The 26,272-nt window shown below is 40.2% G+C and overlaps 3 protein-coding genes across 5 annotated transcripts in view; 1 reads left to right on the top strand and 2 right to left on the bottom strand.

Moving 5' to 3' along the window:
• Nucleotides 1–18,061, bottom strand: part of side-V (sidestep V) — an 88,147-nt gene extending 70,086 nt beyond the window's left edge. Inside the window, exon 1 of the mRNA XM_070213099.1 lies at nt 17,872–18,061. The gene's annotated coding sequence lies outside the window, so the exon portion shown is untranslated. The remainder of the gene's footprint in view (nt 1–17,871) is intronic.
• On the top strand, nt 10,757–12,058 carry LOC108056964 (uncharacterized). Its single transcript, XM_017141023.3, has one exon. It carries the CDS (start codon nt 10,899–10,901, stop codon nt 11,925–11,927), a length of 1,029 nt encoding a protein of 342 aa, XP_016996512.2. The 5' UTR covers nt 10,757–10,898; the 3' UTR covers nt 11,928–12,058.
• Nucleotides 18,062–23,831: 5,770 nt separating the features above from the next.
• yip3 (yippee interacting protein 3) lies at nt 23,832–25,916 on the bottom strand. 3 transcript variants are annotated; one of them, XM_070213514.1, is made up of 4 exons: nt 25,812–25,916; nt 25,221–25,292; nt 25,054–25,158; nt 23,832–24,892 (listed from the first exon to the last, which is right to left on the bottom strand). In XM_070213514.1, exons 2-4 carry the CDS (start codon nt 25,235–25,237, stop codon nt 23,920–23,922), a joined length of 1,095 nt encoding a protein of 364 aa, XP_070069615.1. In that variant the 5' UTR covers nt 25,238–25,292; nt 25,812–25,916; the 3' UTR covers nt 23,832–23,919. The 3 variants fall into 3 exon arrangements, with proteins under 3 accessions (XP_070069615.1, XP_070069617.1, XP_070069616.1); XM_070213516.1 differs by lacking the exon at nt 25,812–25,916 and adding an exon at nt 25,659–25,779; XM_070213515.1 differs by lacking the exon at nt 25,812–25,916 and adding an exon at nt 25,504–25,628.
• Nucleotides 25,917–26,272: the final 356 nt, after the last annotated feature.

Here is a 26,272-nt window from a genome sequence, read left to right on the forward strand (position 1 = left end):
GGCAGGGACCTAAACCTGAAGCACGTGGCGATAAAGAAGACATTCACGGCACTTTGTTCGAACATTAAGTGGATTTAATGTAAACTTTATGTTTTCCTTAGGTTACGTGGTCGATTTCCGTTTTATTGCCTTAATTAAAAGGTCTTCCTTTGCCACAATCCCGTTCTTTTGGCCCCCCCTGCAATCAACAATATTTATGACTATTTGAAATATTTATTTGGCCTTATGCCATTTTATGGAGGTAGGGATCCTCGTATCGTGTACCCAACATTCATCCCAGGTGAACTCTTCTGCCTTTACTCCCCCGACGGCTATCAAATTGGAAAATGCGCTGGGCACAAAAATTAAAATCGCATTAAATTTGATGTTGGGGAAATTGTTATGGGCTCGCTGGGAAATGTGTGGAGTGAGATGGCTGTGCAATGCAAGACCCTAGATAAGAAAAGTATTCAGGGATTACGCCTGGGGCCATCATCTACATAAAAATTAAATGAATTCCAATTAATTTCAGATATCGAAACCTTGGACAGCCAAGTTAATAGTGTGGATTACATAATGATCGCATCAACACCTTTGGCAAAAGAATCACACCTGCCTATGGCAACTGTGACACCTGGGTGGGTGTTTATAGTCGCAAGTCTTCTTCAGAGATCAGTCCATAAATCCAAGCCATAAATCGACCACGCAATTCGCTGGGCTCGCTTTAAGATTACTGGGCTTTCTCGAGCTCTGTATTAAAGGCATCAAAAGCTTATCGCAAACAGATAAAAAAGATAACAAAGCTGTCAAAGAAAAATACACACTTTCATTTTCACCACAGATAAGGGAGAAAAGGGGCCGTTAAATCATTTCCATGAGCTTATAAAACGGATTAACTTCCAGAATTCCTCATAAAAATGGGTTGAGACGAAATAAAATAAGAAAAGAGAGATGAGCTCATATATATGCCTCATAAAACACCAGATCATGGCCACAAAAAGACTAATCCCAAGATTAATCCCAAGCTAGCATTGATCTACAGAATCTTCAGTTCAATGGAGTCGTTTCTTACCAATTTCTGACTGCAATTTGGCCTGTAAACTCTGGTTAAGCTGGGTAAAAATATAAAAGCAGAGCGGAAAACAAAATGTTTATCTTGTGCAAGCATTTTGCTTTCCAAATCCACTTCCAGCTACGAAATTGTTGTATATTATTACTTGGGAAGCATTTTACAACTTCTCTTGACAACAACTTTGGGCTGCTTGACAACCCACTTGTGGAGCTACCTCTTGTTGTTGTTATATATTTTATTTTTTTCGTTTTCGGATGATGTTGTTGGGTCGGTTGGACCCCAAGCATTCGTCGTTGAGGTAAAATGCAAACATGAGGTTGTAAAAAGCGACGGAAACTAAGTTACCGAAAGCCTTTTTGGAAGCAGAAGCAGTTGCTCAAGTGCTGGGAAGGCCAAGTGCTGGATGAAGGCAGGGGTTGGGTAGGAATTATAATAAAAATAGAAAAAACTATATTTATACTTTCATCATAATTCTTCATGGTTACAAGTATAATCTAAGCATATTTTTATGTAAAACCGAATTTTAAAAATTAAAAATTTATAAAATAGATATATAACATCTTTCTAAACTTTAACAGTTTAAATATTTTTTCTTTGTGTATTAAAGGGCAGGTGGGTACCGCTTTAATGCAAACAATGGGGGTTTTACTTCCAGCCCCAAAAAGGGAGCGAGTGAAGGAGAGAGAACTACCGGAGTGCCCTTTCGCTGGGTGCTCTGTCCCTTTTGCTCTCATTGAGTTGATGGCAGAGAGATGGGGTTCCCCCTTTTTCAGACTGCGCTTAATTGCGTAGGTTGGTAGCCGGCAGAGCAGCCTCTTCACTGGGCACTCTCTGCTTATCTTTGCCCCCTGCCCCGCCCCCTGAGGAGCCCTAGCTGCACACCTTTTATGCCCCACAACATCCCCTCCTCCTCTTCTCCTCTTCCCCGGGATGTGTACATTTTTACTAATTTACAACAATTTTCGTTGTACTTGAATACAAAATGCAACCGTTGCTTTTTCGACCCCCCACCCGTCCAACTCCCTGGTTAACACTGCACTGCCCCCCTTAACCCACTAGAGGCCCCCCTTCCGCGGCTTCATCCACTTGCTCTGTGCTACTTTATGGTGAAGTGCGCGAGGCATTAAGAAAAATGTATGATGATGCACCTGAAAAAAGGGCTGTGGGTCGGGGAGAGGGCGGAAGAGTACGGGAACTCCCGAAAAAACACCCAAGAAGAGAAAGAATTCGCAGACCAGGAGCGAAACAACAATGCGAGAGCTCGGAAAAAATATTTAAATGAGGTTAAGTTAGCGTAACTATTCTGCTGCTAAACCCCAAAAACCCAACTGTCCAATTTTCCAGCTCCCTCGTTGTTCAAACTTATAGCCCTCTTTTTCACCCTTCATCCCCCTTTCTTAACTCTAAAACACCCTACTAAACCGAAAAAAAAAATTTTTTTTTTAGGTTTGTGTATCGTGTTTTTTTTAATGATTAAGATTTCATGATTAAAATATAAGTCATAAAAAGGTAATTTCTACACCCAGAAAACAAAATGGACTAAAAAGGGGCCTAATTACCTAAAATTTTAGGAAATATGGCCAGAAAAACGCGCCAAGGCCATGCATTACCTAAAATGTTGTCCATGTGGACTATATTTTGTACGCAGTCTTGAATTTATTTCTGGTAATGGTTACCTAAAAAAATGGCTAGTGGACTAGATTTTTAGGTCAGAATTACCTAAATATTAGGTATTTAAAAAAAAGCTAGGATTTTTACTATTGATAGTAACATATTTGATTATTTTAATTGCTTATATTGTATTATTCGGAAAAGCAAATATTTTATCTTTCTGAAAAAACAATCACTTTATTTTGTCCTCGGTGGGAATCGATCCCGGGTCTTCTGCGCGAGAGTCCAATAGGCTAGCCTCTGGTCTACGGAACTACTTAAAGGCCCTGCGGCAAAACCAAAGCCTGCTTCAAGGGGCTCAGGCGAATTCTATTTTTAGAATAGGGCACTATTACCTTAAAAGTAGGAAAATAGTCCACGTAGGTATTGATTTTATATATTGAAACTTTTCCATCACTAGCTTTAAGAAAAGTCTAAAAAATTTTTTAACATTAAACTTAAAAAACCGAATAATTTGTTTATTAATATTAGGGACCAATATTTGTATTAAGTTGTGAGTGATAATCGACTTTAAATTATTCCTAAATTTTAGGTCTTATGGACCAATTTGAAGGTTACGATGGCCTATAAAAATCTCTTTAGCTTTACCTAAAAAGTAGGAACATAGTCCACATGCTAATATTTTTAGGTAACCCATTACCTAAATCTGAAATTTTAGTCTATTTAAATTTTTTAGGTCATACGTTACCTAAAAAATAGTCCCACATTTCTCTGGGTGTATACCAATATTTTTATACTCTTGCAGAGGGTATTATGATTTCAGTCAGAAGTTTGCAACGCAGTGAAGGAGACGTTTCCGACCCCATAAAGTATATATATTCTTGATCAGCATCACAAGACGAGTCGATCTAGCCATGTCCGTCTGTCCGTCCGTCTGTCCGTCTGTCTGTTTCTACGCAAACTAGTCTCTCAGTTTTTGAGCTATCGGGACGAAACTTTCGCAAAAGTCTTCTTTCTATTGCAGGTAGTATATATGTCGGAGCCGACCGGATCGGACAAATTTATCTTATAGCTCCCATAGGAAGGATCGGAAAAAAAAAACTTTAAAAAATTCTAGCTTCGGTGTTTTTTGAAATATTTCCTTCTACTTTTGGGGATGTTATTTTTTAAATATTTCTGAATTTCGAATTAATTATTTAAAAAATCGGACTACTATATCATATAGCTGCCATAGGAACGATCGGAAAATTAATGGAAAAGTAATAGGAAATAAATTCTAGTTTCTTTGATTTTTATGGTATTATCTTCTACTCTAGGATATGACTCTTTTTAAATATTTCCGAATTTCAATTTTATTTTGATCAAAATCGGACGACTATATCATATAGCTGCCATAGGAACGATCGGAAAATTAATGAGAAATATTAGAAAATTGAAAATTTTTGCGATTTGTTAATTAATAGGAATGATCTGCAAGGGTATATAAGCTTTGGCTGGCCAAAGCTAGCTTCCTTTCTTGTTTTTAAATTTATTTTCTTTGACATGTATACGACTTTTTAATTTGGAAGAACACTAATTTCTCTCCGTGGAACACGGAAAACTTTCCAAAATATTTATGCAGCTTAAGGTGAAAATATATGAAAGTGGGGTTGTATCCTTGTATTTTCTTCTGGGTGAATCTGTGCGCTTGTCTGCTTTTCTTGCGAGGGTTAAATTCCGGAATTCTTGCGCTAATTGGGTCAAGTGTGCCCAAAGTCTTGACAAAAGCGACCTGTTACACCTGCTTGGAACACAATCAAGTGGGTGGGTGTGTGAGTGCGGGGAGGGGGCTGGAAAATGCAGAGAAATGCAAACACAATGGAGATTACATCCTCTAAGTTGCCTGAATAGATAAACTTATTAAATATTTAACTAGCGCACACAAAACATCCGTTGTCGAAATGGAGGGCAACGCAAGCAGACCAGAAAATCAATGTCATAATTAAAACGTATTTTTAAGATATCGAAAAACAAAACAAGGGTGGTTAAAAAAGTAATAAAAATTAAGCGTTGAGTTTGGAAGTTGTTTTTCCTCTGCGTTGAGTGGCTGAGCTTATTATTCCTGTTGGGAAAGTAATGCCAAGGCACTTTAGCACTTAATGAAATTAAAATTGTTCATAACGCTGGCTGTCTTCTCCCTTTTCTCCGGTCCTCTCCGGTTAAATGGAAGAGCACTTCTGTTTGAAGGAAAATTGCATAACGCGAAATGAATTTCGAATGGAGCGATGACAAAAGGGAAACTTAATACCAGCTCCTTTCTTCCACTGCCCCGGGCTTTCCACATATTGAATATATGAGCTTGCCAGTGTAAATAAGCAAATAATAAGCGAATATGGTTGGCTTTATTAATAAACAAGTATCTGTCTGTTTCGGCGATAAATCCATACATATATATCAGCACATGAATCCGCATATGTTATATATATTTACAACTGTTTGTACACCGATCTTCCCCTCATTTCCCTTTGCCCACCAGCTACTAAAAATAAATGCGCAAATAAATTGTCAAAGTCTCCAGCGAAATCAACAAGCGAATATCCTGCGGATATTTTGTTCGACATTTTGTCAGCTCATTCACTTTCTCTACCTCTCTCTTTCTCGCATTAGAGCGGGACGGGGATTGTGTGTGGGAGTGAGATAACAAGCGTAAGCTTTGAATAATGAATTGCAATTAGCGCAATTACAACAGATTGTCACAACTATATAAAACTGGTCAGAGGCTCTAGTTGTAGCAACCCAAAATAAAACAATACACTGGGTAAAATAATTATCTTTCAAGTTGGTTTCTAATGATTTACATTTGTATAAAATATATATAAGAAAATTTTTAAAATGCAATTTTATATTAATTAAATTTTTGATCAATTACATTTTTCTTTCGAAATTAATTTGATATCACAAAAAGATCCTAACTTTTCTCTGCCTTTCTATTAATTTCCCCCATTTCCTCCCAAATGACACGTGTACAACGGTACATGTGGAAAATAATGTAATTTTATTTTTCGCCAAGCAACGCGTGGCACAAAACATGACAAATTGAATAATTTAACAAGGATTTAGAAGGGGGTTGGGTTGAGGGATGGATCGTCAGGAGCCTGAAAAGTCTACAGAGGAATACCCTCTCTGAAAATGGGTCACACACTTCGGGGGCTTGAGTCTCTCTCCACCCCACTCCCCTTTCCGACTAAAAAACCGCCAATCCCAATTCCCCGCCCACTTTTCACCCACTCTCATTGTTTATGCGCGTGTCGAATTTTGGGGTTTAGTCGCCAGGGACCACTGGAAACATAAATATTTATCCAACGATAAAAGAATTTCGGGAATTTTTCCTTGTTCCACGTACTGTTGCTGCTGTTGTTGTTGTTGGTGGCGATGGGGTAAATAAGTAGCACAATTCGACTTGGCTAACCCAAAAAGCCATCTAAATGTTTGGGGTATGCGGCTGGTGAATCCGCAAATGTCAGGGGACACACATAAGCAGTTCGTGCGGTGGGTAGTTCTTCAATGAGGAAAGTGGATTAGCTAAAATAGTTATGTAAAACTATCCACTCAAATTAAATTATGTATGTATTCTTCAGAAAAAACATAGATTTAATTGGCACTTAACCTAATTTTTATACGAAACATAAATTAATTATCTTTTAAATTCAGTAGTATTAATTATCTCTTATATTATATTCTTGTCTCTAATTGAACAACCTGCTTTAAATATTCAATATCCCCTCTGACTTCAAGGATACCCAAGTGAAACTTAGGAGGCTTACTTGCCCTGCGGCATTTACTTCATAACAATGAGAATTACCTCGCTGATGACGACAAAGATAATGGTTGTGTGGTCTGGAGGATCTGGAGGATGGTGACTCCATGGCTTTGGCATCATCACCTCACTCTTCCCAGTTTGTTTGCAGGTGAGCAAATGGGCAATCTCTCTCCCTCAGTCCCTCTATATATTTCCCTTTTCGAGCTGTTTGCAAGTCAACAGAGCTTTCCACCGCCACGCCCCCCGCCCACCACCTACCACGCCCCCTTTTTGCGCCCCTGTTGACTGTGTCAATATTGACGCAGACCGTATCTCTTTATGACATATTTTTTTGGCTACTGTCAGCAGAGCGCTCTGGCATTTCTGGGCTTTGGCTTTGTTTACATCCTCTCGTGGTCCGCATTTCGGGTCTTTGAGTTGATATATATATTAGCGTTTTTACGTACGATTGTACGACTTATTTTCTGGGCCCAACACACACACAAAAGAAATAACCTAAAAAGTCTGAACTTTGTTTTTTGGCTCTCCTTTGATGTGTGTCTCTCTATGGAAATTCTGGGTTACTGGGTAATGCAGTTGGTCTTCTTCGTTCGCGAGGTGAGTTATGAGCCCGGGAGATGTTAACGACGTGGGAGAATCCCATAGATAAATTCGAGACCAGGGCCTCCAAATCGATCGCATTGGCATTATAGACTCGTAGCTGCAGACCGCCCACAAATCTGGTTAGAAATGCGCTACAAAAAAGGGTATATTAGCTTGACTTTAATTTAAATAAATTAAAGATAAAGTATATTGAGTTTAAGGAATATTCAAAATTAGTTGACTTCAAGAAAGGATTAAAAATAATAAATTCAATAATATTTCTTATAAATAGAGCATTTGATATTCGTCATTTCCCTAGTTTGGGTTTTCCCGTATTTGTTTTGGGTGGCACCCGATGGACTGGCACGCAAACTGAATCGGAAAGGCGAACCGATCTGGGGCCATAAATAATCGAATTGCCCAGTTTTCAAACGGATCGCCTAGGACAGCGATGGGTGGGTTGGGGGATCTTTGATGGGGTGCAAAGTCCGCAGACAGTTCTTGGAAGACGGCGACAGTTCCATCACATCGGACCCACATATCAGGCTGGGCGACAAGTGAAGTGTCAGCCATTGACAGGTTGTCGCCCCCCGAAGAATACCCATCCCCATCCTAAAAACTCCAATTTAAGTGGCCATAAGGCAGGCAGATCACGTGAATGGTCTCTTAGGTGTCGCCCCTGACACATTAGAAGAGTTGGAGGATTTTAAATGAATCACTGCACAAAGGATCTCGAATACGTGAGGGTATTCGATTACCAGTCGATTGAGCATGAGGAAAGGGCCAAAGAAAAGGAAAAGACCTGACCTCAACCTGATCGTCAAGCGGATTGGTTTCGCTGTTTCCGCATTCGCCGCAGTGGCGATCGATTTGCCAGACAAATTGCACCAACTACCTAACCAACCGCCTCGAAATGTGCGAATCTGGCGGAGAATAACCCACCGCAGAGTGACAGCTTGGAAACCCTAGAAGTGTACACGGAATTCATGGGCAATTCCTCACGATCTCTTCAGTTGGAGGTCTCGTATCGCATTTCAATGACGCGACCACATTCCGCGCACTTTGCAAGGTTTCAAAGCGTATAGATTTCTATTCCAGCAGAGAGAGAAAACTATTTCTGAAATTAGTAAATATAGGTAGTACAGGTGTCTTCAGGATGAAGATTGCAAATATCGCAAGTGAGTTTTTATATTTATTATTATATTTTATTAAATCTAAACTTTTCAAATTGTAATTTTACGTATTGAAATACTAGTGACAATTAATTTAGTTTATTTTATGCAGTGTTTACTATAAATAAATTATCCCTTTCAAAACAATTATCAAATTTTGAAAAAAAAATTTCTTAGGGTGTGGGGCTTTCTCTTTACTATCAATATGAAATATAATGAATATGATATAATTTTTTTCTCAGTGCTTTCCACTTAATTCCCCACTAAATCCAATCCATCTGGACTTGGCATTGTTCCAATGGCACGCTCTTAGTCTTGATTTCTGCTGTTGTTCTTCTCTGTGGTCAAGTTGCCTAAACGGGGCGCCCAGTGTGAAATTCAATACGATTTTCGGGGTACGAGCTCAATTAATTTCGGAGTAGGGACCGCGTTTTGACATAATTGAGGCGGCTGCGGGGGCGGAAACATTTCCGCTTTGGTGCTTTGGTGCCGACAAAGCTGCAGCCACGTTCCAATCTTGTCAATAAATCTCAATATCAAAATATGCTAAATGACCACCCGTATGAGGAATATGTGCCCAGGCCATAGAGAAAAATGCAAATAACTGCACGAACTATCTGTGAGATACGCGCATAAATTTACAATCTATGAGTGCGGATAAAATGGGAACCGATTGGATAGCATATCCATAAGTAGTGCACCATAATGCGGGATGGGGGGCTTTAGAGTTCGAGTTTGAGTTCGGGTTCGGTCTTTTTCATTAAATGCCGCTCTGAAGCAAACAATGAACCGTGTTGACAGGTCTCCGTTCCGAAGTCTTTGTGTATGATTGATTTAACCTGAATGGACTGACAGGTACGACGACAGGCGAACCGAACCGAAAGATATGGAAATCCACACAAGAGATACTTGCGCTTGTGCTAACGATACATATATGGGGGTTTACAAGCGAAATTTTAAACCGCCGATGTAGATCTGTAGAATAAAAATGCATATTCAGGAGCTCGGCCTGGAATTCGGAGCTCTGTGTGACAGTTACTCGCGAGTAATCCAACCAATCAATCATGGATTGAATTGTACAACTTCTAATGGGCCAACAAAGAACATGCCGTTGGAACTCATTACAGATGGCTGTATAATTATCCACGAGTCTGCGGTTGAGCTGACCACCTCAGAAATGCAGAAACGGAACGCAGGGAAAATAATGAAGGCTGGAATTCGTTTTCAGACCCAAGACAACCGCATCGAAATTGATTGACAGCTGAATGATTTAATGAGCAGCAAGATAAACGACGACGGTGGAGTCGGAAAACCGCAGCGAAATGAATTACTTATTTTCGTTTGAATTTGAATTTTCCCCCGTTGTATCTTTTCTTTATCTTTTGTTGCTGCTGCAGTTGCAATGCGGCGGTCCATGAAAGATACTTATCTCACTCATTCCATATCGTTCGCTCTCTTTCTGCCCGAAGCTAGCTGTCTCTTTCCACCTTGGGAAGTTTTTCTTGCGATGTCATGCGACGATTGACGATGACGATGACGACCACGCATTTTGTGTCAACTTTGGAGGAGTATCTTGGCCCCACTCCTCTCCATCTTCACTTGGGATATCGAATTGATAAACTGAAAACGTTAGAATAGTTGGGGAGTTTGGGTGCTTGAGGTGGTTACTTTGTATGCATTCAAGTCTGCCCGGTTAGCATTTTCTATGCGAAAGGCATACAAGAAGCCATTGACCAGCTATAAAATGTTCGTCTTAAATGTCCGATTTAATGTATGGCTAAAACCAAGTAAATGTTAATTGATGGGATTAACAGTTTGGGTTCTTAAAGGGGCATTAAATGAATTTTTCAAAATAACCTTTGCTTACTTCTTATAATATTACTTTTTATCTCACTATACTATTATGTATCACAACTTAAAACCAACATTTCTTCTCGGCTGTTCAACGGCGACCCCATGTGATTTAACTACTGTTTAATTTTCCATTCAATAAGTTTACACATAATTAAATTCGCCGCGCCATTTAAATACGCATCTTCCAGCAGAGCGTAACAATTGCATTGAAAGCTTTTCATTTCTTTTCCATTTTCATTGTTAATTTTTATGTCGTTTGCGTGAGACCTCAGAGGCTCAGCGGCAGTTTCCCCTGCAACTTCTCCCCGGTTAAAACCCATCGAAATCCCTGACCAAGGGCCACTTGTCGCTGGAGAAAACCCGAAGAGGAGAAGCCCACACGACCCTTGCACACTCACGCACGTCGGAATATAATTTATGTATCGGCGGAATAATGCTTTACGATCTTGGCTTGTCATTTGGGTTCGGGGCTACCTGGGATCCAAAGTTTGTGTGGGATGTTTTGGATGGGAAGAGATTTCCAGTCTCAACTGAATCCGAATTTATTTGGGTGAAATATTTAAAAAGAAATTATTAAAGGAACTATGAAATTTAAACACATATTTTTGAAAAATTCATAAAGCGATTTAATTGGAAAATTGCATAAATTAACCCCACATTTTCGCACTCGTATTTCAGTTTGCTTTCGAATTCCATTGCTGTCAGTTGTTTGTGTCTGAATTGCTCAAAATTAGGAGTCACCCAAAAACACGACTATTTCTCTCCAGGGCACAGACGACGACGAGGTTGGGACGAAAAAAATGCAAAGTGCCTCTTTCTAGGAGTCGCGATGCTATCAAAAATTCTACGTAAATATGGCACACTGAACCAATTGCTTGGCAATCACCACACATCGCATGGCAGCCCCAATCCCCGGAAATCGGGATGCAGTTGCGGTTGCGGATGCGGGGACTTTCATCGCGAGCTGCACGACTGGGATCGCCAGAGTGCGGCGCACGATCAGCGAAGGAAGACCATTCCGAAGCTGGTCTATCTGCACAATCCGTGGAAGTACCTGGTGACCAAGTTCAATCTGTGGAAGCTCAAGTGGCTCTGGGACCGGGACTTCAGCGAGCCTGACTTTCTGGAGGGCGCCAAGCAGGCGGCCATCGTGATGACGGACATCATCCGGCAGCAGAGTGCGGAGCGGATCAGCGAGTTCACCACGCCGGTGGGCTTCCAGCAGATCACCCGGGACATGCTGCTCTCGCGGAACGACACCCGCCTCCAGTTGGTCAGGTTCGAGCGGGAACACCTGCGCCGAGCGATTCCCATGAAGGTGGCCACGCGCCAGAATTTCGGCAGGAAGTACGCCTTCATAGACATGTTGTTCGTGGGTCTGCGCAACACCAAGGACTTCGACACGGCCACCGAGGTGGTGGAGGTCAGCGAGATCATCCGTCGGATGGACAACGAACTCAAGACGCCGCCGGAAGTGGTGGCAGTTCCACATCGGATTGTCTTTGCCGAGATCTTCATTCGCTTTCGGAGGGACTATACGGCTGATACAAGACGGGGACCAGCCCAGAACTTCCCCTTCAATTCGCAGTTTAATGCTCCAACAGCAACTCCACCGCCAGTGGCCAATGCCAAGCCACTGCAACAGTCCTTTATACAATCTGCACTGGATCCCCTGAGATCCCAGGCCCAGAATTCAAACCAAGCTACGGCATCTCTGCCGCTCACCGGAAGAATCGTGCCCCGCATGGACGATGTGGGCTGGTCGGTGTCCTTCTACAAGATCCTGACCTTCGACGTCCTCAACTACGATCCGCAGAACAGGAGACACCAGCACCATCAGTCCCACGATAAGCCTTAGTGTTAATAGTGTAATCAGTGATTGGTATTCCTCTGGAAATTCAACCTTTTCGTGCAGTGGATATAGTAATGACCGAAAACTTTTATTTAACAAAATCTAACAGCTTATAATAAATCGAAATATGCATCTTATCCGTTTTCTTGTTTTTTTTTCGAAAAAATATAAAAGTCGTAAAATACTTTTAAAGCTCTAAGAATAATATAGGTATTACTAAATCCCTGAGAAGAAAGTCCCAATTTCTATACCGACTTTTAATCACGACTTTTAATACTGTTCATAATATAATTTATCAAATGCTTATATAAATACCAAATTTATTTTAAGCAGTTTTAAAATCATGATATTCAATACCATTTATAATAAAATGTTTGGCATAATAAGTTAAATAAATATAAATATTATTCAGTCAGAAGAAAATCATGAATTTTAACACAGTTTATAATCAAATTAATCGAATGTTTAGATAAATACTGAATTTATTTTAAGCTGCTTTAAAACTCATAGATAAATCTTAGTATTACATCACAGAGGAGAAAATCATGAATTTCATTACCGTTTATAATCGAATTCATCCAATGACTTGTTCCCATAACTAATGCCACCATTTAAATCCCATTTTCGCGTGAACCTTTAAAAAACTCACTGAAAACCCTCAAGTTCACACCTCTTTTTCTTGGGGCCACACACAAAAATATTTGTACAAAACGATGTTGTAATGAGGCACATTACACGATTTGATCTTGTTAGCTGATGTTGTGATGTTATTTTCGTCGTTATTGTTGTTTCGGCTCTAATTGGTTTTCCAACATGAGCTTTAGGGCTTGGAGTTTTGCGGCTGCGGGGCTTGGCCTTGGCGTGACCCAATCAATTTGAATATTCCGAATGATTGAAGGAAATAACATAAATAAATTGACAAATGTACGTACAACAAGCTCGTGTCATTTGATGTTTTTACATCGTGCCTAACACATTTTTGCATAATTCGAACATGGTAAATGGCTTTTGGAAATTTACTTTGGTGGTCTAAATCGAAATTCAATTAAAATGGTATGGGGCTTAGGAATTGATTGACAAACGATGCTGGTTCATTTTGGGGGAAAGTTAAATGCGGAACAACGAAATTCCATATCGATGATGAGCAGAAGCCATTAACTTGTTTTTTAAGACATAAATATATTCTATTTTAGCCGCTGACAAGCATTTATTAAGTATATCCAATCGAAAGATTGACTGCAGTTTTAAAGGATGATATTCAAAGTACCTTTCATCTCTCCCAATTCCAATTAGTTGCCCACGGGAAAAGCTATTTGCTCGAGTTAAATAAGACCCAGAGCCCGAGTCCCAAGTCCCAAGCTGAATAATCCTGATGCTGCAGTGGCCAAGGAGCGTGAAAAACAGGACGAATGCGAATAACAAGGAGTCGTCAAAAGGGAAAGAAATAATTTAAATAGGAAAACACAAACAGCTGTTGCAGTTCTGAGCCAAAGATGGAAATGTGCCACTCCAATCCTCCCAGGAGGAGATATATATATATATTCAGCCACTGAGGCAGTAACACTGTACAAGCAAAAGGGATAATCTCATTATAATGAAACGCAAGTTATGCACGCGCACCCGGCTGCCGCTAGATGGCGCCAGTCAGGGCGTCACTCAAGTGTCGCCCGCGTTCTCGGCTTAGGCGTCAAAAAAAGATTTTAAAAACATACAAAAAAAGAAGATAAACCAAAATAAAAGAAAAGAACAACAAACTGATGAGAAAGGAAACCGAAGACACAGCTGGTTGTCTGAGTCCCGACTCCACGACTCGGCTTACACAGCTCCAATTGGCCTGGCTTGAGCTGCCATGCAAAAGCGGCCATCGGGAAAAAAAAACCAAGAAAAAAAGCAAAGAAAAGGGAAAATTATAAAAATTTATGTGCTCCCGTCCTTTCTGGCCATTCAATCTCTGCGGCAGCCAGCTTCTGTCAGCCTGTCTTCTGGATTTATTGTCCATTTCCAAGGATGTCAGCCCGGCAAATGCCTTCAGTCCGGTCATAAATAACAAATGGAATAGAACCTGTCTTCGAAGGCGAAGGCGAAGTTCAGATACCCTAGAAGTAGCTAAGATAGATAAACTGAATTTAAAGATTTTTGTCAGCAAAATATCAGGCAACATTCTACCATTTATTTTGTATTTTAGGTGCATAAGAACCGCTTTACAATTTTTTATTTTCGATTTCTAAAGTTTTTTAAAGTATAAATTAATTATTAATTAATTGACGATATTTTAGAGGTTATCATTAAAAAAAAATATCACAAATCATTAAGCCTGATTTTTTTCCCAGGTTACTGTAACCATTCGTAGAATTACTCTTGTAAAAAATGGAAAAAATTAATTAGACAGTTTGAAAGCGGACGAGATTCGCAGAAAATCAGTAAACCGGATTAATTTCAAACTCATTTGCAAATATTTACCGAGCCCAACAAATCGCAGACAACCTATCCTAAGCCTAAACCCTTTCGGCGGACCCAAAAAACCGGATCGGGATCCCCGGGACCGCCAGAGAAAAGATAAGTGTAACAGGTGTACACAGAACCCAAGCCGCGCGATGGGCTCAAAAGTTTCCATCGCTTTTCCCTGGCCCTATTCTTTTTTCTTTTAATTTTCCAAAGATTAATTACAAGTCTGGCGTAATGAGAGGATTTCCGGTGCAGGATTTGCTGCGTCCTCTTTTTTTTTCTGCCCCGGACAATCATTTGCGCCCAACGTTCGTGGCTCCTACAGAAGCTCATATTTCTTGTGTTTAATAAAAATTGAATGAAATTTATGAAATATTCGCGCGATGTGCATAGAAATGCGTTCCTTTAGAGGAAGCCAATGGAAGGCATTGGGAAATCGCCAACCACCCACCCACCTGCAGTCTGAATCTCAGTCCCGACTCGTTGATCTTCATTAGCGGAGCCGCCGTCGCCGCTGCCGGTAAATGTCTTTATAGACATTCCCGGAGTCGCCGTGGCAAAGCTTTAAATTTATGGCAACGCATTTGCGGCGCGCTCTTACGGCCATAATATGAAGAAAATTCAGAAAGAGAAAAAAGAGCAAGAAAGTCTGGCTAATAAAGCGTCCGCGTTGGCCTTCCTCTATAGCACCACCCCCTCGGCCTATCGCCCCTTTATTAGTTCATTGCTTGGCTTAAGCCCCCCGCAACACTCTTCTGCCCATATCCATTTACACTTGAATATTTATCGCCGCTCTTGGCCAAGTTAAAAAGAGAGGTGCGAGACCTCCCTGGGTGCCGAGGGATAGAGATAGAGACACCAAGACCCAGGCCCAATATAGAGTTGTCACATAATTCTCGACGCTAACAAGCTAAATGCGCTATTTAGCACAACATTTGTAGAATGCCGCCAGATCGAAAGGAGTGGAATGGGTTGGGTTGAAACGGAGTGGAGTGGTCACCTCAGGTCCATTGCATAATAGCTTCGAAATGGTTGTTGGGTGGGCGGTGTGGAATTCGCTGCCGTTTCCAAGATTACAGACGAAGATATAACAACTATTAATTTCAAGACCCTGGAGTATTTAAAAGATATTTAATTCCGTTGAAAACGCGTTATTTTCTAACTTACACTTCTTGGGTACTTAACAATTTTATTTTTAGATCCTATTCATTTTTTTATGGTAATTATTTTGGATACATAAACTGTTTTAGTTGCTTAGCTAAATTAAAAAAATGTAATTCCATGATAATACTTTTCAAAGAATTTTTAAATAATTATTATCCCATTTTATGGATCCTTGACCTTAATTGGATCTCCATACATAAATGTATTTTCAGGTTGGGAACACCAGCTGCACTTCTTATAAGATATTCAACCAGACAGTTGGTCTACTAGTGACAATCAGAAGTTTTTTGCGCCAAAACTCTTCAGTCTCATTAATATGAGCTGCCAAGCAGTGCATTTTTTCGCGCCTTTTTAAATTCCACAGAAAAAAAGTACAATTCCTGGAAGCACATACATACAATAAACAATAATAAATGGAACCCTTTTAGCATGACAATCGCGATGAATGCCCACGGCACTGATTTAAACGAACTCAAACCGCACATGTTTTAAAGATTAAAGAACTCGGTCAGAGAGTTCGATCTCCTTGTTAAATTGCCACTTGGCGCCAAATATTTATTACACTCAGTCTGACTCGTTCGCTGTCAGCGTTTAAGAGAATCTGCATAAATCGAAAATATTTCAACCAAAGTTGTGTCTTTAATTTAAAACACATTTCGCATGCCCCTTGGGGTGCGGACTTAAAGCACTGAGAGAAAATATGGACTGTGTATGTGTACTGAACATTTTATAAAAATAGTGGGATAATATTACATTTTGTAAAGTTATTTTTTTAATGTTTTAATTAATAAAAAGCAAAGTAATACAAATATTTTTAAATTGTAGAAGATAGAAAACAATTAAACTTTATACAATTTTTCGTTTCTTTTAAATAATATATTGTTAATATTTATTTGATTGAATTGAAATTAAGTGAAGAAAATATTAGTTTTTTTCAGAATGAATTTCAAAGATATACCTATTTTTTCGCGATGCACTGAATGCCATAAGGGGAAACATTAAAAATAACGAAAAGCTAAACTGAAACATAAATAAATCTGAAATTTTAAGCACTCAAAATCCGCCGAAACACACACACGCACACACCCCAGCTGCATACATATGTATGAGCAAACAAACACAAACAGAAAGCTGTTTGCGACTTGAAAACTTTTGTTTTTGAAAGTTCTTTTGGCGACGTTGTTTTCGTTCTTTTCCTTTCCGTTCGCCTGTTAAACATGCAATTTCTTTTGGTTTCGCAACGTTCGATTGTTGCGGTGAGAAGAAGGGGGCGGAGCGGGAGGAGGGGGCGTGGCAGGGCTAAAGTCTGGGCGGCAGCAGCTGCAATAACAACAACGAACAGCGAAAACAGCGGCGACAAGGACAAAAGCCAACAATGGATTATTAGTGGCACTTAAGCAAACACGCGGGCAAAAGGGCTGGATGACCAGGAGGGGCGTGGCAGGGGGAGGGGGGTCAGGGGTCACAATGCCACAAGGATGTAGATGTCGTCGTGTGAGTGTGCCATGTGTGTGTGAGCGGTCTCTGCGGTTGTTGTTGCTTCTGCTGATTTATCGCCGAGATGTGGGCGTTTTTAATTAATTTCACTGCAACACCGCCCGCCACAGATTTCCAGCTCATAAAGAGCGAATTTTTACACAACATTTATATTTAAACAGGGGAAGTACACAGCAAGCAGAAATGTGGTATTTTGTTAAGACCCTGAAGAGGTGGTTGCAACTCCTTCAGAAGTTCCTCAAGTGTCCTCTCGAGTGGTGCAACCAGCATTGTGGCTGCTTTGCTCAAGTGTGAATAAAATTTATTCACGAAGCCAAATGGTTTGGCGGCTCTGAATGGCAAACCAAACAGAAGAAGTCATTAACAAATATTTTAAAACCTTATAATAATAAAAATAAAATTCTTATAAATTCTTATAAGAATACACTAAAATTTTTCATTGAAACTTAGAAAACTCACTGCAATTTTTCGCTAGAATTGCACTCAAAAGCAAACACACTCATCCGAAGACTGAAATAATTACATTTTCTGGAGCTAATTTGGTGTTTCCTTTTCTGCTCGGGCAAACTTTTCGCCTTAGCTTTTAATTCTAATTTTGACGCGAGCTTTTCGCTAATTTACTTTCAACTTGAATTTCTAGGGAATTTAGCAGTGGCGGCGGGGGAGGGGGGAGTGTCCTCTTCCTAAGTTTAACTTCCAACCGAAGAAGACTCCAACTTTCCGAGAGTTGCCAAGATAATCTCGACGAGAGTGTCACTTTGCTGATGTTTTTTGCACTTGAGGCTCTTGGCCAAATAGGGATTTCCTTAGACAAAAGCATGTTTAAATTTTGTAAAACACTTACCAGGAATTTTAAAGGGAGCGAAACTAAAACTGGATCCGCTGGTTAGTGCTCCTTGGGCCACAATAAATTCATTAGGCGGCTCCAGTTGAATATGAAAATGCGCGGAAGGAACTAATTATGCTGGGAATACTGTTGCACTATTAAATTTCACTTTGTTGCATGCATAAAGTTCATTATGCGCCTGCAAACTCAAATTGAACCCGCTTTTTTAACTTAATGAGAATTCTGCGGAGGGAGAATTCTCCCAGGGCTGCTTTAATAAATCGATAAATTCCTTAAAACTTTGGTATTTTATTCAGTGACAGCGCGCTGGAATTTAACCTATTTGAATCTGGTTTAGTTGGAGCTAACAAAGCAAAATGTTTGTATAAATTAAAAAATTGGGTAGGAGAGCAGCAAATAGTAAATAAACGGACAGCAACGAAATGGAAACCAATTAAAAACAAACAGCCAGTTTGTTATGTTGCCCGATGTCGTGTATGTAAATATTTTCACATCCCGCCGATGTGCGAAAAGTGATTTAAAAGTTTAATTCATGGTCAACAAGGGGAGCGCAGGAATGGTTTGTGTTTTAATGGAATGCACAATGCAACAATTAAGAAAAAATAAAGGTTTATTGATATATTTAAAATAATGGAGGGGCCACAAAAATAACTACGGTTTTAAAATCAGTTAAAAATGTGTCTAAAAGTATGCCATGCTAATTAATTCATCGGTTTTTCCCCATTAAAAATATATTATTGCATACTTTTAGACGCTTTTATAAGCGATTTAATTTAAATTTTGTGTAATCCCTATAGAAATATGGTCTTCTTTTGTTTTGCCATCTAAATTTTGTATTTATGGCACCCTGTATGCTGATTAAAGGGCATAAATAAGCCAATATCTGCGAGTTTTCAGCTGTCGCGTGAATAGAAAGAGTGCCAGAAAGAGCCAGTTAATTGATTTACGACCTTCAATAAAATCGTAGAAGGCAACTTATCATTACCACCGCCCCGTTTCCCAATGGCGGCTAAGCTAAAACAAACTAATTTCAGGCTAGAGCCCCAAGACCAAGGCAATAAAGTAAGTTAACGATCCAGCGAGAAAAGGGAGAGAAAACTGGAAGCATCCGTGACATTGAAGGGTCTCCAGCCGAGGAGTTCTTCAATTAGTGTAAACACAAACGATGACACTCTCCACGGACCAAAGACGAAAGACCAAAGACCAGGGAACGGAGCCAATTTCCAGTGCCAATCCAGGGTCGCTCCTCTCCAGATCTCCGGTCCTCCACTTCTCCAGTTCCTCAGTTCTCCAGACACTTTAATATTTAACGCCCCTGGGAGCCGGCAGACAACTGAGCTGGCGACAATGAGCCGAACAACACAACGCCAACGAGTATTCCACGAATATGTTCGTGATCATAAAATTATAATTTATGAACAAAAAGCAGCGGGCCAGTGGCGGAGGAGTAGTTCGGTTAAGGGGGGTGGGTAGGGACCACTGCAAGCTTATCTCATCTCGGGCATCTCTAAGTGCGCACATATGGAGGACGCGAGATGCAGATGCCGATGACGATGCCGCGATGCAGATGCAACAACCGACCCAACAACCCAACAACCCGACAACGATGACAACGTTTGGAGCGATTTTGGAGCGCGGCTCGCGTCAATTTTCTGGAGTGAGTACAAAAGGGAAGGAGGGACCTCTGGACCCTTGCACTGAGAAAAAAACTACCAAAAGTCAAAATAAATTGAAAGATCAGATATACAAATTGATATCATATCATACATATATCATGCTTTGATATGAGATTTGTGAAGTAAACCAGATATAATATCGAAACATGAGCATTAAAATATTGCAATAAAATCAAAAACTTTTAAAAACGAGGCATCTATATTAAAGAAATATTTATATTTACTACCTATTTTTTATGTAATTTACAATTGCATTTTTATTTTATTATTGTGGATTTATTTTAAAGTGTTGGAAATGGAACCTTTGTTGCATTTAGACACCTAAGACAACTTTTTTCGATTATGCTTTATTTCATTTATATCCCATTTTTTCCCAGTGTGTCGGTCCCTTTTTCAGAGCCCTCTGTCATGGGGGTGATTGTTGTTATTGTTATTCCGGTTGCTCTTTCTGTTTCCAGGAAAGACGCCTTGGGGCTCTGGTTTGCTGGTTACTGGTTACTGGTTACTTGAACAATATTTTCATATTTATTCAGGCTCTTGGACTCGGCTTGACATTGGTAGCCAGATCCCGAGGAGAGGGAGAGTGCCAATCCCTCTAAAAGCGAAACTAATTTGCGGTTTGGCTGACCAGCGAGTCATCTGCAATTTCCTTTGAGCGAGGGTCTGTGTTATTGTGCCACGCCCACTCGAAAAGCAGGCCTAATAAGTTGGCTTTTTGCGGGGCTTGTAGAACCTTTTGGGGTCAACTTCCCGGGGGCTCCGACACACGCACACGCATCGCATGGTATCACTCTGTCTGGACCGCTTTTTTCCCCTCCGCCGATTCGATTTTGTGGAACATTTTGGTTTGGCTTCTGCAGCTTAATTAAATTCTTTTCACTTGTTCTCTGCTTCGGCGCTCTGATTGAGTCTGCGTAAAAACAAATTAGTTTAGTGGAAAAGTTTATCAATTAAGTGGCTGGGTTTCTCTAGGCAAAGTGCATTTGATTGGGTTCTCGCTTTGATTTGATGGCGAAATTATATAGCAAGTACATGGAAATTAGGGGAATAGCGATAAAAACGGTGGAAAAAAGGAGATTCGCGTAGAATTTTATAACCCAAAAAATACCCTATTGCTTGAAATTGTAAAATGTTTTTTGTTGTGGAAATCAAATCATATTTTATGTAAATTTAAAAATGTCCTAGTAAATACATTAAATAAATGCATTCATTGAAATATTTTTTATTTGCCTATTATTATCTTTTCAGATTAATTGAGGTATTTAAATGTTCGTTTTCTGCGAATCTCCTCCTTTTAATGTAATTTTTGCAAATTATTCACTTCTCGAGAGCCCGAGTTCCATTGTCATTTTCTGGGCCTTTGTTGAGTGCAAAATTAAAAATGATCGTCATCGGCTCGAAGGCTCCGCCGTTTATTGTTATGGGGCTCTGCGGGTCTTGCGGTCTCCCCGTCAGGATCATAATTCACGACCACATCGCAGAGTCCTCCACTCTCGCTCCAGCCTTTCATATATCCATCCTTCCTTCCTGCTCCGTATGAAATATCCTGCCCCAAGCTGCAGGCAATAATTTAAATGCGCTCTATTATTTATTTGAGCATATGTCAATGGAACTTATTTATTTATTCACGCCAGCAATAATAAACAAAAAGTTTCGTATAGAGATGCAAAATGGGAATAAAATCGCTTGTGTGGAATCGCCGCTCTGGCGGCTGTTAATGAGCACAGGGGAGGTTGGTGGTGGTGGCAGTGGGGAAAATGCGGGGAAAAGGGCGGAAAATTGGTTGGGAAAAAGGGGGAAGGGGGGCGGCTTATGCCGCAGCGATGGCAACGCGTTGCTGACGTTAATTGACCGCAACAATTTTTTCGCCGCTGCAGTGTGCAGTAAATTTTAATGAAATTGCTGCCATCGCACACGCCCACCGATATAAAGGAGGCGCGGCCAATCGCCTCCCGATTTCCCTGCGCCCAAAGTGCTGATGACGTGCTGTCAGCGACACTTCGTGCCGCTTGTTGCATGCGGCAAAGGCAAAAATAAAACTGAAATTAAACACAAAAAAAAAATTAAAATCTATAAAGAAGGGAATGCGAGATATAAAAATTATTTACGACTGGGGCTTAATTCTCGGCTCCTGTTTGTTTCGGCGGCCATTTTTGATGCGGCTGCATTTATAAATTAATTAAAAATAAATTACTTTATGTTGCATGTCCAATTTCATTAAAGTTGCCAATGCAACGGCAGCCGTAAAAAATAAATAATTATGCAGAGACAGTCAACAAGAAAGTGGCAAAAAAAAGTTGAACTTACAAAGTTGTTTTACAATATGCTGCAAAAATGGTGAAAACTTTTCAAGGGGAAATATTATTTTACCAAAATGGAAATTATGTAGTTAAATATGAGAAAAAATGTTCAGTGGAGAGTAGTAAGTGTAGGAAAATAAATAGAAATTTGTTAAATGGCCATTGCATTTATTTGATTATTTATTTTGACTTATATTTTATTACGCTTTAGTGAATCCATAAATAGGTTATTCTGTTTATTTTACTGAGGCAACAGCAGCGATCCATTTATCCGCCCAGAGCAACAGGTGCATAAACCCATAGATAATCCCCACCGCACCATACACAATTGTATGCACAATGCACCTCATATTTGCCTGGGCCAAATACACAGATTCCGCCGAGTTAATGTCGCATTAAGAAGGCAATCCCCAACTCGGATCCCCTATAAATCCACCGCCGGTAGCCCGCTCGTATATGTATATTTTGGGATGCGGGAGGAGGTCAGGCGATGAAGGTGTTGCAGAGATGGTGCAGATAAATTTTCATGTTGTCACACCTTGCAACTTGCATGCCACATAAATATATTTCCACCTCGAGCCGCCGAAAGGTGACACTGTCTGCATTTTTGTGCACCTCACTCTTTTTTTTATGTATTTTTTTTGTATGCACTGGGGTGGGGTAAATAAAGATATCACAAGGTAGCACCACTCGATTTCGTATTCAGAGGTACCCCCGAAAACCCCTTGGCCCAGCCTCCTCGCACCTTTCAGCAGATTGAAAGTGAAATATTATTGAATGCCGCCAGTGAGAGAGAAGGATGGGTCCTTCTCGGAACTGGCCGCATTTAATTTATTGGGAATATTTGATGTTTGATTTTGTTTTCGCCTCATCCTTCTTCTCTTATCGCCTTGGCATTGACATTTTATTTTTGGCAGACATTGCACTTTCGGATCGGAGTTGAAATACGAAAAAATGGGGAAAAAAATGTAAAGGAATAAGAGTGAAATGCCGCTGAAATATTTGCTTATCAACAGAAAGCGAAGCTCGAGTCTGCCAAAATATTGGAATTTATGGTGGAGGAATTGTGCAACAGATGTGCTATAAGGTTGGAGAAATTCAATGAGAAAAGTGTGTTAAATGCAACTCATAAGAGTAAAAACAAAATAAAATATTTTTAAAAACATAATCATATTTCAGGTCTATTTAGGAATTTATATACTGTTTTATTTGCAGCTATGCACTTCAACTAATTAAATTAATGAACTTAAGTATACCACTTAACTCGGAATAATATAAACCTAATATTCAAAACTCATTTAATAAAATTGAAATTAATTTAGTAAATAATTTACTTAATTTTAGGAAGGAAAAAATAAATAAAAGCTTTAATAACTATTCATGCTATCATTTTCCCATTTCAGCCCTACACACTGCCGCTCCTAAATCATATCCTTTTGAGATCCACTTAACTGGCCGAGCAACCGATTAACAATCAGTCCAATCTACGTAGAAATCAATTAGCAACTGCCGGTTTGCAGGCCAGAAAAGTGAAAATCCGGAGCAGACAGCATAATGCCACCCAGGAGCTGTCAATGGGAATGGAGGGAGACCACACAACTGGTCGTCGGAGGAGGAGCAGCAAATGAAGCCTGGTCACGCACAGAGAATGGCAGATAGAGTTCCCGATTCCCAGCTCGAATATGAAATTATTCAAATGCAGCCACAACATATAAATTCAAGTTAATCCGCACAGCTGGACGTCAGTCCCCTGGAGGCAAGCGAGCGGATCTGGTTAGTGGGGATCTATATAGAGCTATACATATAGCGCTTGCTAGGATTCAAAGCTGCCTGCCCGTTGATGGGCGCCAGCTTTTAATCATTATTAATTATCCCAGCCGAGGGTGAAGGCGTATAAATCACCAGTGCTTGCGCTGCACCATTTCCAGTGGGAGGAGCGGCTAATCTATTCCTTGCCAACTTGCAAAACGCTGAGAAATGCGGCTAATTACAGGGGAGCCAGTCGAGCATCAGCAATTCATTTATTTCGAACGTGAAAAGGGAATGATACGATTAATTATAACGATAAGTTAAGGCACTTCCCCCTCATCACTACCCATGATCATCCGATCTGGTTCTGGTTCCAATTCTCCTACGGCAGAGTGATCTGGTTCCATGTGAGGCTCCTCTGTTTCCGTGGGAGACTTCTCTTCCTTTATTTGAGGCACGGGAGGCTCCTCTGGTTCCATATGAGGCTCGTCCTCTCCGTCGCTAACAATAATTGGAGATACTGGTTCTGGCTCGATTATTTCAACGGAAGAGTCTTGTGGCTCCATATTATACTCCTCTGGTTTGCTTTCAGGCTCCTCTGGTTCCATGTCAGACTCCTCTGTTTCCATTTCAGGCTTCTCTGGTTCGTTTTCAGGCTCAGATGATTCCAAGTGAGGCATTTCTGGTTCCATTTGAGGCTCCTCTGGTTCGTTTTCAGGAGCCTTTGGTTCGTTTTCAGGCTCTTCTAATTCCGAGTGAGGCATTTCTGGTTCCATTTGAGGCGCCTCTGTTTCCATGTCAGACTCAGGCTCCTCTGGTTCCTTTTCAGGCTCTTCTAGTTCCATTTCAGGTTCCTCTGGCTCTCTATTAGGCTCCTCGGGCTCCTTTGAAACCTCCCTTTCTTTAAATTTATAAATGACACACATGTCTACGTAGTCATTCTCCTCCAATCTGAGAGAATCCCTTGCTAGCTGCTCAGCCTGAACGAGTTCCATGTTTTCACTCCAGTTTTCCGCCAAAAAGGACACAATGTCATCTGCCTCGTTGCCCTCTGCTGCGTATAGCACGCTTTTTGATATTCCATACTCTTTTAAATTGTACATTTGGGGCCCAGAGCAATCATGGCCAGCTAGCAGAATTTCCACATGTTCGGAAAATTTGAACTTCCGGCACAACATATCACGCACCTGGGCCACCGTTACCTTTTGTCCCTGATCGCGGGTTAGGTAATCCACTTGGGCGCCAACGTCTAGAATTCTATGGCGATAATTGTTAGATCGAGGGGCACAGCAGCTAAAAATTACAAATACAGATTAAATATAAAAAAAAATATTTCAAAATAGTTTCAAAAATATTATGGTAAATTTCTTTAAAATAAAATAATTATATTATTTCTTATCCCGAGATCTAGAAAGATTGTACGTTATTAAATGTACATAAATAAATATTCTTACTAGATGAAATCATCCAAGTAGTAAAGTAGATGCTTCCTCGAACTGGTGGCCAAAATCAAGCCTTCGTCACAGGTTAGACCCACCATGTTGCCATCGCTATGAGAGCTGTGGGAATAAACAAATTAATTATAATCCAATATAATATCGAATTCCAATCATAAACTTACCTATTACCACCTAACATTTTAAAGTTGAGATCCCCGCGAAGCGTTCAAGCTGAAAAGTGTCAGTGAAATGATCTGGAAGAAAAAGAGTTGAAGGGTGTGATATCTCAACTTCAGAAAAAAGCAAAAAACAACTTGACCAAGGTCCGAGCAACGACCTCGAATATTTGCTAAGGTAAAAAAAGTGTCAACGCCTGAGGAAAAAAAACCTGTGTGGCCCAGAAGCGTGGATAACCATTGTCTGGAAGTAAGCGATATTGGCAGACCGAGGCTATCTGTCACCTACACTTGATGGTGATCTTCAGATGATGATGATAATTATGGGGTTCCACCAACTGGTTCGCATTGACCAAGAAAATAATCTAAGGGTCCCAAGTGCAGCGGCTTCTGAGGCAGCTGCACCTGCTCCTCGAGGGAACTGGCCCTAAAAATAGAACCAACCAGTTGGCGGACTAGGAGTCAAGACCAGAAGGCCTCGTAATCGCAGACACGGGAGATATTTTAACGAGCGCCATCAATTTTAAGCGACACTGTCCGCGCAACGTTGTAATCGATGTGTTAATTAGCTTAGCCAAGGGACAGGGATTAACTAACTTCGAGTCCGAATGGATTACAGTCTATTCTGCGTCAATTCTCCACGAGATTCTGCAACTGAATGACGTTTGGGGCATAATTAAGAGCCAACTTGATTGCGACTAAAAACAGGGTTTGCAATCAATTTCAAAAAGAGTTTCCTTTCAAAGGAATGTCAATCTGACAGGGGTATTATTACATTTGTTAATCACTGATTATTGAGGTAATTCATGTTCAAGCAAGGTACACATATCAAAAATACTTTTAATTAAAAAAAGGGCCCATCAAAGGGTATTATTACACCATAAAATGTTTGCTATTAATTAAATACAAAAGGTGTAAAGGTAATTAACACATGCTAAAAATGTTTATTAATGGGAGTAAATATGGAAATAATTTATAGGTGTTAGTTCCATCAATGTTAATAATCATTAGCTGTCAGATTTTTTTAAAATCCAGTTCAGATGCTGCTCCTTCTGTTT

Source organism: Drosophila takahashii, chromosome 2R (assembly GCF_030179915.1).
Source record: "Drosophila takahashii strain IR98-3 E-12201 chromosome 2R, DtakHiC1v2, whole genome shotgun sequence".
NCBI lineage: Eukaryota > Metazoa > Arthropoda > Insecta > Diptera > Drosophilidae > Drosophila > Drosophila takahashii.

Excerpts from the sequence above, each read along its gene's own strand:
- LOC108056964 (XM_017141023.3), top strand. The coding sequence starts at position 10,899 with ATGCTATCAAAAATTCTACGTAAATATGGCACACTGAACCAATTGCTT.
- yip3 (XM_070213514.1), bottom strand. Across the intron at positions 24,893-25,053 it reads TACTTGGATGATTTCATCTA|CTGCTGTGCCCCTCGATCTA; the intron begins GTAAGAATATTT and ends TGTAATTTTTAG.